This window comes from Chiloscyllium plagiosum, unplaced genomic scaffold, assembly GCF_037043375.1.
Source record: "Chiloscyllium plagiosum isolate Xiang-an unplaced genomic scaffold, Cpla_swu_hap1 HiC_scaffold_3, whole genome shotgun sequence".
NCBI lineage: Eukaryota > Metazoa > Chordata > Chondrichthyes > Orectolobiformes > Hemiscylliidae > Chiloscyllium > Chiloscyllium plagiosum.
In genome coordinates, this window is record NW_028270141.1 from 157,526,594 (window position 1) to 157,543,861 (window position 17,268).

Genomic DNA, 17,268 nt, shown 5'->3' on the forward strand with positions numbered 1-17,268 from the left:
GACAACGTGACAGATAGGGTGGGGAGAGGTGAGTAAGGGTTGAACAAGATGGTGTTGAGTTGGGCGATTGCCACCCCAATTTCCATTACAGACTTTAATCGCTCACCTGGCATGGGTCTTGCTTTAACTCTGGGTAGGCATCTCCCTGAAAATGTAGAAACACAAGAGTTACACAGATCCACTTTTGGAACAGATCCTTGGATTAAGCCTGGAGATTGTTTCCTGTTAGTTTGATCACCTATGCTGTTTCCAGATGAATCCTAGAGTGTCTCTTTCTCTATGGTTGGATTGCTCTCCTGCACAGTTGCCAGACTAATTCTGGAGTCCGACCATAAGACATAGGAGCGGAAGCAAGGCCATTCGGCCCATCGAGTCCACTCCGCCATTCAATCATGGCTGATGGGCATTCTCCCCGTAGCCCTTAATTCCTTGTGACATCAAGAATTTATCAATTTCTGCCTTGAAGACATTTAGCGTCCCAGCCTCCACTGCACTCTGCGGCAATGAATTCCACAGGCCCACCACTCTCTGGCTGAAGAAATGTCTCCGCATTTCTGTTCTGAATTTACCCCCTCTAATTCTAAGGCTGTGTCCAAGGGTCCTAATCTCCTCGCCTAACGGAAACAATTTCCTAGCGTCCACCCTCTCCAAGCCATGTATTATCTTGAGTTTCTATTAGATCTCCCCTTAATCTTCTAAACTCCAATGAATACAGTCCCAGGATCCTCAGCCGTTCCTCATATGTTAGACCAAGCATTCCCGGAATCATCCGTGTGAATCTCCGCTGGACACGCTCCAGTGCCAGTATGTCCTTCCTGAGTGTGGGGACCAAAACTGGACACAGTACTCCAAATGGGGCCTAACCAGAGCTTTATAAAGTCTCAGTAGCACATTAGTGCTTTTATATTCCAACCCTCTTGAGATAATTGACAACATTGCATTCGCTTTCTTAATCACAGACTCAACCTACATGTTTACCTTTAGAGAATCCTCAACTAGCACTCCCAGATCCCTCTGTACTTTGGCTTTATGAATTTTCTCACCGTTTAGAAAGTAATCCATGCTTCTATTCTTTTTCCCAAAGTGCAAGACCTCGCATTTGCTCACATTGAATTCCATCAGCCATTTCCTGGACCACTCCTCCAAACTGTCTAGATCCTTCTGCAGCCTCCCCACTTCCTCAGTACTACCTGCCTGTCAACCTAACTTTGTATCATCGGCAAACTTCGCTAGAATGCCCCCAGTCCCTTCATCCAGATCATTAATATATGATGTGAACAGCTGCGGCCCCAACACTGAACCCTGCGGGACACCGCTTGTCACCGGCTGCCATTCCGAAAAAGAACCTTTTATCCCAACTCTCTGCCTTCTGTCAGACAGCCAATCCTTAATCCATACCAGTAGCTCACCTCGAACACCATGGGCCCTCACCTTGCTCAGCAGCCTCCCGTGTGGCACCTTATCAAAGGCCTTTTGGAAGTCTAGGTAGACCACATCCACTGGGTTTCCCCAGTCTAACCTACTTGTCACCTCTTCAAAGAACTCAACAGGTTTGTCAGGCACGACCTTCCCTTACTAAATCCATGTTGACTTGTTCTAATCCGACCCTGCTCTTCCAAGAATTTAGAAACCTCATCCTTAATGATGGATTCTAGAATTTTACCAACAACCGAGGTTAGGCTAATTGGCCTATAATTTTCCATCTTTTGCCTTGATCCTTTCTTGAACAAGGGGGTTACAACAGCGATCTTCCAATCATCCGGGACTTTCCCTGACTCTAGTGACTTTTGAAAGATCTCAACCAACGCCTCCGCTATTTCCTCAGCCACCTCCCTCAGAACTTTAGAATGTAACCCATCAGGGCCAGGAGATTTATCAATTTTAAGACCTTTTAGCTTTTCTAGCACTTTCTCTTTTGTAATGGCAACCATACTCAACTCAGCCCCCTGACTCCCTTTAATTGTTGGGATATTACTCATGTCTTCCACTGTGAAGACTGACGCAAAGTACTTATTAAGTTCGCCAGCTATTTCCTTATCTCCCATCACTAGGTTTCCAGCATCAGTTTGAAGTGGCCCAATGTCTACTCTTGCCTGTCGTTTGTTTACGTATTGAAAGAAACTTTTACTATCATTTCTAATATTACTGGCTAGCCTATCTTCATATTTGGTCCTCTCCTTCCTTATTTCTCTCATTGTTATCCTCTGTTTGTTTTTGTAGCCTTCCCAATCTTCTGATTTCCCAGTGCTCTTGGCCACTTTATAGGCTCTCTCTTTTTATTTGATAGATTTCCGGACTTCCTTTGTCAGGCATGGCTGTCTAATCCCTCCCCGGATAATCTTTCTCTTCTTGGGGATGAACCTCTGTAGTGTCCTCAATTTTACCCACAAACTCCTGCCATTTTTGCTCTACTGTCTTCCCTGCTAGGCTCTGCTTCCAGTCTATTTTCGTCAGTTCCTCTCTCATGCCCTCATAATTACCTTTATTTAACTGTAACACCATTACATCCGATTTTGCCTTCTCTCTTTCAAACTGCAGACTGAACTCTACCATATTATGATCGCTGCTTCTTAAGTGTTCCCTTACTTTAAGATTTTTTATAAAGTCTGGTTCATTACATAGCACTAGGTCCAGAATAGCCTGCTCCCTTGTGGGTTCCATGACAAGCTGTTCCAAAAAGCCATCCTGTAAGCTTCCATGAATTCCCTTTCTTTGGATCCACTGGCAACATTATTTACCCAGTCCACCTGCATATTGAAGTCTCCCATGATCACCGTGACCTTGCCTTTCTGACATGCCTTCTCTATTTCCTGGTACATGTTGTGCCCTTGGTCCTGACCACTGTTAGGTGGTCTGTACATAACTACCATTATGGTTTTTTTGCCTTTGTGGTTCCTCAATTCCACCCACACAGACTCCACATCATCCGACGCTATGTCATTCAGTGCCATAGATTTAATTTTGTTCTTAACTAACAAGGCCACCCTGGCCCCTCTGCCCACCTCCCTGTCTTTTCGATAAGTTGAAAACCCTTGGATGTTTAACTGCCAGTCCTGACCCCCATGTAACCATGTCTCTGTGATGCCTACCACATCATAATCATTCACGATGATCTGTGCCATTAGTTCGTCTGCTTTGTTATGAATGCTACGAGCAGTCAGGTAAAGTGCCTTAATGCTAACTTTCTTATTAGAGATATTGGAAGTCATAAGATGTCCTAAGTTATCCTTCCTTTTTGCTGCATTCCCAGTCTGTCTCAAGTTTAAATCTGCCTGCACATACGCTATCCTGCCGCTTATCTTTCCATTTGACTCCATACTCCCTGTCACTTTCGCTTTCCCTTCTAGTTAGATTGGTACCTGCACCATGCCTGTATTAATCTGGAGTCTTTCCCTGCCTGTTTGCCCATTTTCTCACCGTGTTCTTGTCCCCTCGCATATCTCACACCCCCACGTTCTTCAGCCCCAACACACCACTTCCCAGTTCCTGAACAATAATACATGTTTCTGCAGTTAATGTAATTTCAAACTTCACAGGACGATTTCTGGGAGATTTAAACAAAATTGGACACTGAGCATGAAAGGCTACATTAGATCAGATAAGCAGCAGTTTGGTCAGATGCACGTTTTGTTTGTGGAGGTATGTTTGTGGGGTGCAGGGGTAAAGATGTGATAGAACCACAATGCATTCAGTGTGCCCTTTGAGATTGGTGGGAATTGGGACATTGAACCAGAAGAAGACAATGACTGAGGTTTTTGTCCCTTCAATTCTCTGGAGATTTATCAATATCCCACCTTAACAGACAATGTTTGGTGACTCGACTTTAAGCAACATTGACTTGCTCATTTCCCTGACACAGAACACCCTCACAGAAAGGTCAGATTGATCATTATGCAGGTTTTCTCTGCCTTCGCTTGTTAATTCAGCACCTCCCCCCTGCACACAGATCGACAACATTCTCACCAGAATCTCTACGACAGTTGGCACCAAACCTGCCAGAAAGCCAGAAGGGGCCCGCAAAACCTCTGCAGAAAACCTCACAGCTCGGCGGAGAATTCGACGTAAAACCAGCCTGGGAACCAACAATAAATCCATCAGCATCATCATACAGGCTCCAATTAGAGAAGATGCAATCCCTAAACTGCAACCTCTACTTTCTCTACCACACCCCCTCCCTATACCTTGCTAATGTCCACTTGACAGCCTTCCCCCGATAAGCAAAAACCTACCCCCCTCAAAATGGTAACAGCTCTTCTGCAATGACTGCCACCTCAGTTTCCCAGTGCCCCCAGCAATACTTCCCTACATTTCTTAGGACAGCCCTGCATCAATTCCATTGGTTCCATGTCAAAGATTCTTCCCCTTAGCAAGCAAACTCCCCTCACAGTGCAGCCTCCCTTCTCCTTGTTCCAGTCACACATTATCTACAAGGTGCAGTTCAACTGGAAGAACTCACGCAGCTCCAGTCATTCCTGGATAGAGGCCGTCAGCAATGCAGACAGTGAGAGCACGGATATGATCAGCCAGCACACGATAAGCCCTGTCCACCATGTCAGGATCCATGTCACCCACCAAACCTCGGTATGGAGGAGCTTTCGTTCCCTGAAAAAACATCCAAACCAGATAGTACCAAAGGTAAACTTTTTCAACATACCAGCTTCACTGGTACTGGACTTCTTAGGAATAGTGTGCAGTCCATTCTAAACCATCCCATCCACCATCTCAGAAATACCCCATGCCCAGCAATGGAGGTGGGCAGCACTCATTCTTACCCTGTGAATGGCATCTAGAATGGGAGTGAAGAGGTCAGTGTCGTAATTGGATTCTTTCCCTTGCAGAACCGCAACTAATCGCTCAAGTCCCATGCCGGTGTCAACACTATGCTGTGGTAGGGACTGAAGACTGCCATCAGCCTCCCTACAGGAGAAAAAAATACTAATAAGGATGACTCAACACTGCCACCATTCTCCCTATGCTGAGTAGGAAAGTGCAGCCCAGCGTTAGATACAGAGAAAAGCTTACTCTACCCACTGTCCTCATCAAACATTTCTAGGACAGGGAGAGTAGAGGGTTAAATGCAAAGAAACGCTTCCTCTATATTTTTAAACTAAAAGTAAAGCTCCCTCTACTGGATAGAAGTTTGCTCACAGAGCTGTAAGGTTCGTTTTCAGACGTTTCCATATTAGGTAAAATCATCAGTGAGCCTCTGGTGAAGCACCGGTGTTAGTGACCCACTTTCTACTTATATATTTAGGTTTCCTTGGGTTAGTGACATCATCTACTGTGCTGATGTAATTTCCTGTTCTTTTTCTCAGAGAGTGGCAAATGGGTCCAAGGCCATCAATAATACCCTTACTGGTATAAAATTCACTAAAGAGGAAAGCAACAAACTGCTATTCCTAGATGTCACAGAGGAGTGAACAGCCAGTGAGGAACTTCAAACCAGTGCCTATGGGAAAACAACACATACAGACCAAATACTGAACTACAGAAGCAATTATTCCAACACCCACAAACGAAGCTGCATCAGAACATTATTTCAACGAGCCACCACACACTGCAGCACAGAGGAACTATGCAGAGCAGAGGAAAATCACTTATGCTTCGTATTCAAAAATGGATTCCCAATGAACACAGTCTGCCAATTTCTCAACAACAAATCCAAACAAGCAAACAAAACCCATCCAGAAACCCTCACCACACTCCCCTACATCAAAGACATCTCGGAAATGACAGCCAGACTACTCAGACCCCTTGGTATCATGATAGCCCACAAACCCACCAACACACTAAAACAGCAGCTAATGAACTTGAAAGACCCCATACAGACAGCAAGCAAGACTAATGTCATTTACAAAATACCTTGCAAGAACTGTAGTAAACACTACATTGGACAAACAGGCAGAAGACTAGCCACCATGATAAATGATCATCTAGCCATAAAAAGACATGACTCACTCTTACTAGTTTCTTTACATACAAATGAGGAAGGACACCACTTCGACTGGGACAAAACATCTATCCTAGGACAAAGCCAAACAGAAACACGCACGAGTATTCCTAGAAGCATGGCATTCCAACCGGAACTCTGTCAACAAACACATAGACTTGGACACCATTTACCACCCTCTGAGAAAAGGAACAGGAAATGATATCACCACAGTAAATGTTGTCACCAACTCAAGGAAGCCTAAACACATAAATAGAAAGCAAGTCACTAACACCAGTGCTTCACTGGAAGCTCACTGATTTTACCTAGTATGGTGACAAAACGTCTGGAAGCGAACCTTCCAGCTCAGTGAGCAAACTTACATCCAGAATCCCAACCTGAGCTACAAATCTTCTAAAAACCCACTCCCTCTACGCTTTTAAACTGAAAGTAAAGCCTCCAATATACTCAAACTGAACACATATCTCCCTCAACACTGTCCCCATACAGTCCCAGCATGGGGTCTGAATCAGAGTAAAGCTTCTGCTGCACTATCCCCAATGTGGAGGTGCTGGTATTGGACTGGGGTGGACAAGGTTAGAAGTCGCACGAGACCATGACTATAACCTGGTATCATGTGACTTTTGACTTTGCACTATCCCCAGCAAACACTCCCAGGACAGGTACAGAACAGAATCAGAAACAAAGTAAAGCTCCCATTACACTGTCCTCAGTAAAGACTCCAAAGGCAAATACAGCAGTGTTCAATACAGAATAGCACTCTCCTTTCACTGTGCCATCAATCTAGGAATGACACCATCATACTACAACACCCCATCTCCCCAATACTACAGTCCCCACCCAACTCAAACCCACTCCAATCCATGTCCCAGCCAGAAATTCATAACGCCTCTCCACACTAACCTGCTGTACTGCATGAAGACCAGGTTCCAGATTTCCACTAGTTGAGGATTGCCTGTGTTGACTTGTGCTGCTGCTCCTTCCCCTACTCCGTGGTCATAGTGTATCTCGGTGCATGGTCCACAGGGCCCCATCTCTCCCATCTCCCAGAAGTTATGTGCGAGACCAAATGGAAGTAAGCGGTGAGGATGAACACTTTAAAAAACACACAAAACAATGCTTAGGATCTGTCACACTATGTCCCTGATGGACCTTTGACCCACACATTCCCTACCCCTCAGCACAAGACATTTTGAAGGAGGGTCACTGGACCCAAAACGTTAACTACTTTCTCTCCACAGATGCTGCCAGACCTGCTGACCTTTGCCAGCAATTTCTGATTTTGTTTTAGATTTCCAGCATCTGCAATTCTTAGGTTTTGTTGTTTAATGTGAAAAGGGGAGCCTAGCGCAAGTGGAGCTCTCTGCTTAGTGATTGTAGGTGAATCATTGAAAGAACAAGTTTTCTAAATTTCGCTTAGAATTTCACAAACTGTAAAAGAAACTGTAAATGAGTTTGCATAAGTGTGTCAGTGGCTATTAAGTTTCAGTAAACTGTGAGTGATTCTCTGAATCGAGACTAACTACAGTGAGCATGAGGTATGATTAAAAAGTGTGATGTCAAAGTGAGGAATAAAGGAAGCGAAGGATCGTAAACAGTTTAAAATGTACCGCTGGTGAAAGTAGGATTTATGTTGATATAGGATTCCCACAGTGTGGAAACTGGCCATTCGGCCCAACAAATCCACACCAACACTCTGAAGATTTTCCCACCCAGACCCATCCCCTACCCTACCCCTGTACCCCTGCATTTCCCATGACTAATCTACACATCCCTGAACACTGTGGGCAATTTAATATGGCCAATCCACCTAATCTGCACATCTTTGGAATGTGGAAGGAAACCAAAACAGCCAGCGGAAACCCACGCAGACACGGGGAGAACGTGCAAACTCCACACAGGCCCAGTCCCCGAAGTTGGAATCAAACGGAAGTCCCTGGCGCTATGAGGCAGCAGTGCTAACAACTGAGCCACCGTGCCACCCCATTTGATGCAGAGAGGGAAGCAGCTGCTGCTTTTGGCTAAAAACACTAAAATCTATTAGCTAATTAAATGTATCAATGAGTCATCAAAAATAGAACATTCAACCCAACCAGCCTGCTCCACCATTTAATGTGATCATGGCAGTGCCATTCCACCACCATCTTTTTGTCTGTCCTACCTAAACAGTGTATACCCATGGATGTTCAGTTCCCACCCCTGCATCATCACCCTGAAGCCACATAATCTCAACTGTATCATATCGGTTTATGTGGGCTTTTTAATTCATCCACTTTATTATGAATGCTCCCTGCATTAAGACAACAGGCCTTAAGACTGGTGTTTTTAACATTCTTCGTCTTATTTGCATTAGTTTGTATTGTGGCCCTGTGTAATTCATGCCCTTGATTTTTCTGCCTTTTCTTATTTCCACTCTGTCTTTTGTTTTTGCCCTTACTTCCATCCCCTGTCTTCTGTATAGGTCCCCATCACCTTGCCATTTTCATTTAATCCCCCAAAATCAGTCTAGCAAATAATCTCCCTGGGACATCAGTTCCAGTCCTGCCCAGCTTGTACTGGCCCCCTAGAACTAATCCCATAGTCCCAGAAATCTGAAACCCCTCCCCCTTGCATCATCTTTCCAGCCACGTATTCATCTGGTATAGTCTGCTAAGCCTACTCTGACTAGTATGTGGCACTGTAGCAATCCTGAAATCATTACCTTCGAGATTCTACTTTTTAAACGTAGCTCCTAACTCTAAATATTCTGCTTTTTGGACCTAATTTCCCCACCCCCAGACCCCCTTTTTAAATCTATGTTGTTAATACCAGTGTATACCACTATCACTGACCAATGAATTAAGTAGATTAAACAAAGTAAGATATGGATGACAATGCAGGTGATGTGCCACGTTTATTGAGTGGGAGTAGTTTCCTGGTGACATGAATAACCAGGCCTGTAGACAGGGCATGGGGAGGATTCCAGTACAGAGAAATCTAAAGAGAAAATTCAAAACAGAGATTGTAGTGATTCGGGTAAAGCAGAGTGTGACAAAGTATTCAAAAGTAATACTGCAGCAGCAAATTTTGAAACATGGTAAGGCCACTGTTGGAATATTGTGTGCAATTCTGGTCTCCTTCCTATTGGAAAGATGTTGTGAAACTTGAAAGGGTTCAGAAAAGATTTACAAGGATGTTGCCAGGGTTGGAGGATTTGAGCTATACGGAGAGGCTGTACAGGCTGGGGCTGTTTTCCCTGGAGCGTCGGAGGCTGAGGGGTGACCTTAAAGAGGTTTACAAAATTCTGAGGGGCATGGATAGGGTAAATAGGCAAAGTCTTTTCCCTGGGGTCGGGGAGTCCAGAACTAGAGGACACAGGACTAGATTGGGTTGGGATATCTGGTCAGCATGGATGGGTTGGATCAAAAGGTCTATTTCCATGCTGTACATTTCTATGACTCTATAAGTTAACATTAAAGGTACTTTAGCTGAAAGCATTCAGAACATGATCTAGGAACTGATGCAACAGCTAGAGGAAATGGCTTTGATCAAATAGCCATCATAGCTCTTGGTATATCACAAAGACAGGTAAAATGAGGTGCTTGTAACAAAGTCACTATAATAACCGCTTTCATATGGACTGAACTGAACAAATTGTAAAGATCAGATTGGAGACAAAGTATAAGCAAGATATTCCACAGTTTCTTAAAACAATATGCTGTGGAACCAACCACAAAGAATCTTGCTTTGTGTAATGAGAGGGATAATTTCACAGCAAAGAAACTCCTGGGGAAAAGTGACCACAACAAAATGGAATTTCGCAAAAACTTTGTTCTTAAATCTGAAAGTAAGGTACTAAAATAAAATCAAATAGTTAGATCAGAGGTCTGAACTGTGTCAATGTCAACTGAAGGATAAACACCAGACACTAAGGAAACTTCCTTATTCTTCATCAAAATAGTCCCATGGGATTTTTTACATCCAGCTGAGCAGATACACAGGGCTTCTGTATTTCCCCTCAATTTAAAAAAAGTACCTCCAACATGGTAGCTTTCCCTCAAATATTTCATTGGACTGTCAGCCTAATATCTGTATTCAGAGTTATGTAGTGGGGTTTGAACCCCAGTGTCTGCATCAAGTGTTTGAAGTTTCAGCAGCTTTTGCTGAGATTATAAACTAGAGCCTGAATTACAAAAACTGCAACACATAGAACATAGAAGAATACAGCGCAGTACAGGCCCTTGGGCCCTCGATGTTGCGCCGATCCAAGCCCACCTAAACTACACTAACCCACTATCCTCCATATACCTATCCAATGCCCTCTTAAATGCCCATAAAGAGGGAGAGTCCACCACTGTTACTGGCAGGGCATTCCATGAACTAACGACTCGCTGAGTGAAGAACCTACCCCTAACATCAGTCCTATATCTACCCCCCCTTAATTTAAAGCTATGCCCCCTTGTAATACCCGACTCAATACGCGGGAAAAGGTTCATACTGTCGACCCTATCTAACCCCCTAATCATCTTGTACACCTCAATCAAGTCACCCCTAAACCTTCTTTTCTCTAGTGAAAACAGCCCCAAGTGCCTCAGTCTTTCCTCATACGATTTTCCTTCCATACCAGGCAACATCCTGGTAAACCTCCTCTGCACCCGTTCCAATGCCTCCACATCCTTCCTATAGTATGGCGACCAAAACTGCACACAATATTCCAGATGCGGCCGTACCAGAGTCTTATACAACTGCATCATGACCTCAGGACTCCGGAACTCAATTCCTCTACCAATAAAAGCCAGTACGCCATATGCCTTCCTCACCGCACTATTTACCTGGGTGGCAACTTTCAGAGATCTGTGTACATGGACACCAAGATCCCTCTGCTCATCCACACTACCAAGTATCCGACCATTAGCCCAGTACCCCATCTTTTTGTTATTCTTCCCAAAGTGAATCACCTCGCACTTAGCTACATTGAATTCCATCTGCCACCTTTCTGCCCAGCTCTGCAGCTTCTCTATATCCTGCTGTAACCTGCCACATGCTTCCTCACTGTCAACAACTCCTCCGACTTTCGTATCATCCGCAAACTTGCTCACCCAACCTTCTAACCCCTCTTCCAGGTCATTTATAAAAATGACAAACAGCAATGGTCCCAAAACAGATCCTTGCGGAACACCGCTAGTGACGGCACTCCATGAAGAAACTTTGCCATCAACTACTACCCTCTGTCTTCTTCCATCCAGCCAATTCCTAATCCAAACCTCCAACTCACCCTCAATGCCATATCTCCGTATTTTCTGCAGTAGCCTACCATGGGGAACCTTATCAAACGCCTTACTAAAATCCATATATACCACATCTACCGCTTTCCCCTCATCAACCTCCTTCGTCACCTTTTCAAAGAATTCAATAAGGTTTGTGAGGCACGACTTGCCCTTCACAAAACCATGCTGACTATCCTTGATCACATTATTCCTATCCAGATGTGCATAAATCCTATCCCTTACAATTCTCTCTAAGACTTTGCCCACAACAGAAGTGAGACTCACCGGCCTATAGTTACTAGGGCTATCCCTACTCCCCTTTTTGAACAAGGGAACCACATTTGCTATCCTCCAGTCTTCTGGGACTACTCCTGTAGACAAAGAGGACATAAAAATCAAGGCCAATGGCTCTGCAATCTCCTCCCTTGCTTCCCAGAGAATCCTAGGATAAATGCCATCAGGCCCAGGGGACTTATCTATTTTCACCTTTTCCAGGATTTCCAACACCTCTTCTCTACATACCTCAAAGCCATCCATTCTACTTATTTGTTCCTCAGTATTCTCATCGACAACAATGCCCTGTTCCTGAGTGAATACTGAAGAAAAGTATTCATTCAGTGTCTCCCCAATCTCTTCCGCCTCCACACGCAACTTCCCCCTACTATCCTTGACTGGACCTATTCCTACCCTAGTCATTCTTTTATTCCTAACATACCTATAGAAAGCCTTAGGGTTTTCCCTAATCCTATCTACTAAGGACCTTTCATGTCCCATCCTTGCTGCTTTTAGCTCTCTCTTCAGGTCCTTCCTGGCTACCCTATAACTCTCAATCGCCCCAATTGAACATTCACGTCTCATCTTGAGATAGGCCGCCCTCTTCCATTTAACAAGGGATTCCAATTCCTTATTAAACCACGGCTCCCTCGCACGACCCTTTCCTTCCTGCCTGACAGGTACATAATTATCAAGGACACTCAATAGTTGCCCCTTGAACAAGTTCCACATATCATTTACACTCTTGCCTTGGAGTCTACTTTTCCAAGCCACACATCCTAAGTCATGCCTCACCGCATCATAATTTCCCTTACCCCAGCTATAATTCTTGCCCTGTAGTACACACTTATCCCTCTCCATCACGAGTGTAAAAATCACCGAATTATGGTCACTATCCCCAAAGTGCTCACCTACCTCTAATTCTAACACCTGGCCTGGTTCGTTACCCAGAACCAAATCCAGTATGGCCTGGATCAGTGAAAAGAGAACGGAATAGAGGCATTGTGGCTGACCTATCAGAGAATATTTCAGAACACTCAGGATAACGTATTCCTACTAGAAAAAAAATTCTAAAGGAAGGACCCACTATTTGTTGTTAACTAAAATAGTTAGGGCAAGCATCAAACTTCAGGAAAAAGCATATAACTGTGTTTATAAAATTCTAACAGGACTGGACAATGTAAATACAGGAAGGATATTCCTGTGACTGGTAAGTACAGAACCAGGAGACACAGTGTAAAGATTTGAAGTTGGTCATTTGAGACTGGGATGAGAAGAAATATCTTCACCGAGAGCACAATGAGCTGTGGATTCTCTAGATCAAGGCCAAACAGTGAACGTTTTCAAAGAGTTAGATTTGTTTTTAGGGTTAAAAGGATCAGAGGACATGGGGAGAAAGCTGGATCAGCGTACTGAGTTGAGTGATCAGCTGTGATCATATTGAATAGAGGGAGCAGCACTGAAGAGATGAATGGCCCACTCCTATTTTCTACGTTTAATGGTTTATGTTGGAAGTTCAGCCAAAACAGCATTAGAATAGTTGAAGATGTTAATGGTCTCATGGTTGAAGGTTTCAGATATGCCAATGAAGTGGCCACCAGTGAGACTTTTCTCCCTCCCTATGCTTAAACTCTATAGCACTGCAAAGAGACTCTTCACACAATCTCACCCAATGCTCAGCCAAATCTCTTTGGTCTCCTCGTCAGCTGTCAAGCCCAATGCTGGGTCTCCCCCAAAAAAGGTCACGTAGAGGCGGTCCTGCGGGATACCATACACCTCAGTCAGCAACTCCCAGGCCATTCTGCAAGCTTCCTCCTGCCAAAAACACATCCACAGAGCAAATAACTCCTCTATGAATATTAAGTGATGTCTCCTTCTCCCTGCCTGCCAGAAACTGAGCGAAATTAAACCATGCATTCCCTCTCCATGGCCTGAGATTAAACTCTAGCCATAAGCTCACCTGCCTTCATTACAGTCCAGATCCAAACATAGACAAAAAAAAGAGTAAATGCCTTTGTCATAAAGGCAACATTTGAATGACAATAGCACCAAAGACCTCAAACAAAACTAGACTCTAATAGGCATTGTGAAAACGTTTCTGCTGACTGGGAGTCATACCTTGTGCAAAGTAAGGTGGCTGTGGTTCTTGCAGATCAATCATCTCAGCTTCAAGACACCCCTGCAGAAGTTTTTCAGCCTTATTCCTGATGAAGGGTTCTTGTCCAAATCGTCGATTTTCCTGCTCCTTGGGTGCTGCCTGACCTGCTGCAACTTTTCCAGCTGCACTCGACTCTGATCTTCAGCATCTGTAGTTATTACTTTCTCCTAGAAGTTTTTCACGTCTGAAGCCCAACCATCTTTAGTGACATCAATGACCTTCCCTCCATCATAAAGTGAAAACTGAGGATATTTAATTTGAGCAGTATGACCTGGCAAACATTGAGGTTTGGAACAACAGTGGAAGCAACATTCGCACCAAGTAATTGCAAGACAATGACCGTCTGCAACGAGAGAATCTAAACATCTCTTCCTGACATTTAATGGCATTACCATTGCTGAATCCCCACTATTAATATCCTGAAAGTTATCACGGGCCAAAAACTGAACAGGATTTGCCAAATCAATACCGTAGCCAAAAGAGGTCAGAGGCTAGGAACCTTGTCGGGATTGACTCACCTCCAGACTCCCAAAACCTGACCAACACATACAAGGCACAAGTTAGGAGTGTGAGGGAATACTCCCAATTTGCCATGATGAGTGCCACTCCGACAATACTCAAGAAGTTTAACACCATCCAGGACAAAGCAAACTGCTTGACTGACAATCACATACATCCACTCCTTCCATCACAACACACTGTAGCAGCAGCGTGTACCATCTACAAAATGTACTGCAGAAATTTACCAAAGCTCCTTAGACAGAACTTTCCAAACCAATGACTGTTATCATCTCAAAGGACAAGGGTAGCAGGTACACAGGAACACCACCACCTGCAGGTCCCCCATCAAGTCACAACATAGACTTGGAAATTTGTCACTGTGCATTCAATGTTGTTGAGTCAAATCCCACCTACAGCAGAGAGAATTTATTTACACCGTTTTTTGCTTCATTACCATTCACAGAATGTGGAGCAACATTTATTGTCCCTCTTCTAATTGCTTCTTGATCGGAATAGCTTGCTGGGGCCATTTCAGAGCCTGCTTAAGAATGAATCAGATTGCATAGGTCTGGAATCACATGATAGCCTGACCACGTAAGGATTTCTTTCCATAAAGGACATTACTGAACAAAATGGGTTTCTTCAACAATGGTTACTTGGTTACCATTAGCTTTTGAATTACAGATTTTTATTCAAATCAAATTTTATCACCTGTATTGGTGGGATTCGAACCCACATCCTCAGAATATTAGTCTGCATCAGCTCACCACCATGTTCTCAAAGGCATCTAGGAAGGATGTTGTGAAACTTGAAAAGGTGCAGAAAAGATTTACAAGAATGTTGCCAGAGTTGTAGGGTTTGATCTACAGGAAGAGGCTGAATAGATTGAGACTATTTTCCCTGGAGCATCGGAGGGGTGACCTTATAGGGGTTTATAAAATCATGAGGGGCATGGATAGGGTAAATAGACAAAACTTTTTCCCTGGGGTGGGGGAGTCCAAAACTAGAGGACATAGGTTTAAGATGAGAGGGGAAAGGTTTTAAAAAGACCAAAGGGGCAAGTTTTTCATACAGAGGTGGTTGCAGAAGCAGGTACAATTACTGCATTTAAAAGGCATCTGAATGGGTATACGAATAGGAAGGTTTAGAGGGTTATGGGCCAAATGCTTGTAAATGGGACTAGATTAATTTAGGATATCTGGTCAGCAAAGACGAGTTGGACCGAAGGGTCTGTTTTTGTGTTGTACATCTCTATGACACTATAATTAGGGATGAGCAATAAATGGAAGCCACAATGAAATCTATAGCCCAGGAATGCTTTTTTTAAAATACCCAATTCAATCTCTCTTCTGCTCCTTTATCCCATCTTGAAAATTCGCTCGCTCACCCCATCGTGTTTCCCTCACCTTGAAGTAGTCTCCGAAAGACCAGTTGCCTAACATCTCGAAGAAGGTGTGGTGATAGAGATCTCGGCCTACATCCTCCAGGTCGTTGTGTTTGCCGCCAGCACGCACACACTTCTGGCTATTAACAACACGCTGGTACTGAGCCATGGGAGATCGAGGATCCACTGTGCCCAGGAGGATGGGCTTAAACTACGGATAGAGAGAGATAACCATCAAAACATTTAGAATAGTGGGAATAGAGGTTCAGGCAATTGAATATTCCTCCTGCAGAATGTGAGAGGTAAGCGTCACCATTAGTGTCCCTGCTGACTGCATCTGCGGGAAGTCCACCTGACTCCAGCTCCTTGAAAACCGTGCTAGGGAACTGGAGCTGGAGCTAGATGAACTTAGGATCATTCAGAAGGTGAAAGGGGTTATTGAGAGTTACAGGGTGGTAGTCACACGTCAGGTACAAGAAGAACGTAGATGGGTTAGAAAGGGAACCAGCAGACAGTGCAGGGATCCCCTGTGGCTATTCCCCTCAATAACAAATATAATTTATTTTTGGATACTGTTGGGGGAGGGGGGGGGGAAAACAACTTACCAGGAGTAAGCAAGGGGCACAGGTCTCCAGCACAGAGTCTGTCCCTGTTGCTCACAAGGAAAGGGGGAAGAGGAGCAGAGCATTAGTCATTGGGGATTCCATATTTAGGAGTACAGATAGGAGGTTCTGTGGGAACAACAGAGACTCACAGTTGGTATGTTGCCTCCAGGTGCCAGGGTTCATATGTCTCTGATCGTATTTTCAGGATCCTTGACGGGGACGGGGAGCAGCCCCAAGTCATGGTCCACATAGGCACCAACGACATAGGTCGACAGAAAGATGGGGATTTAAGGGAGAAATTCAAGGAGCTAGGGTGGAAGCTTAGAGCTAAAACAAACAGTCATCATCTCTGGTTTGTTGCCCATGCCACGTGCTAGCGAGGCAAGGAAGAGAGAGAGACAGAGGAGTTGAACATGTGGCTACAGGGATGGTGCAGAGGGTGGCTTTTAGATAATTGGGGCTCTTTCTAGGGTAGGTGGGACCTCTAAAAAACGGGATAGTCTTCACAGAGGGGTTGCAGTATTCTGGAGGGGGGAAATTTGCAAATGCTCTTTGGGAGAGTTTAAACTAATTCAGCAGGGGGATGAGAATCTAAATTGTAGTTCCAGTATACAGGAGGTTGAGAACAGTAGGGTCAGAAATAAAGTTTCAAGGTCGCAAGTGGGCATCGGCAAGCAAGAAGTTAGTCTGTAGTGTGTCTACTTCAACACCAGGAGCATCCGGAATAAGGTAGGTGAACTTGCAGCATGGGTCAATACCTGGGATTTCAATGTTGTGGCCATTTCGGAGATAATGATAGAGCAGGGACAGGAATGGTTGTTGTAGGTTCCAGGATTTAGATGTTTAAGAAAGAAGAGATAAGATGGTAAAAAGAGGGGGAACGAGGGTGGCATTGTTAATCAAGGACAGTATTACAGGTGTAGAAAGGACATTTGAGGACTCGTCTACTGAGGTAATATGGGCTGAGGTTAGAAACAGGAAAGGAAAGGACCCCTGTTGGGAGTTTTCTGTAGGCCTCCAAATAGTTCCAGAGATGTAGAGGATAGGATAGCAAAGATGATTCTCAATGGGAGCAAGAGTGACAAGGTAGTTATGGAGGACTTCAACTTTCCAAATATTGACTAGGAATACTATAGTTCAAGTACTTTCGA

General features: G+C 44.2%; 1 protein-coding gene across 7 annotated transcripts in view; it reads right to left on the bottom strand.

Moving 5' to 3' along the window:
• Positions 1 to 17,268, bottom strand: part of aars2 (alanyl-tRNA synthetase 2, mitochondrial (putative)) — a 113,752-nt gene that overhangs the window by 84,530 nt on the left and 11,954 nt on the right. For 5 of the 7 annotated variants that reach the window (XR_015755074.1, XR_015755073.1, XR_015755075.1 and 2 more), the window contains exons 2-8: positions 15,535 to 15,723; positions 13,139 to 13,284; positions 6,854 to 7,045; positions 4,773 to 4,917; positions 4,457 to 4,602; positions 3,964 to 4,072; positions 107 to 145 (exon numbers count right to left, since the gene is read on the bottom strand). Coding sequence is in view for 4 of the 7 variants with exons in the window: in XM_043687375.2 (XP_043543310.2) it covers positions 107 to 145; positions 3,964 to 4,072; positions 4,457 to 4,602; positions 4,773 to 4,917; positions 6,854 to 7,045; positions 13,139 to 13,284; positions 15,535 to 15,723 (966 nt within the window). In the remaining 3 variants the exon portion in view is untranslated. The remainder of the gene's footprint in view (positions 1 to 106; positions 146 to 3,963; positions 4,073 to 4,456; positions 4,603 to 4,772; positions 4,918 to 6,853; positions 7,046 to 13,138; positions 13,285 to 15,534; positions 15,724 to 17,268) is intronic. The other 2 variants (XM_087984613.1, XM_043687378.2) reach the window with 2 other exon arrangements.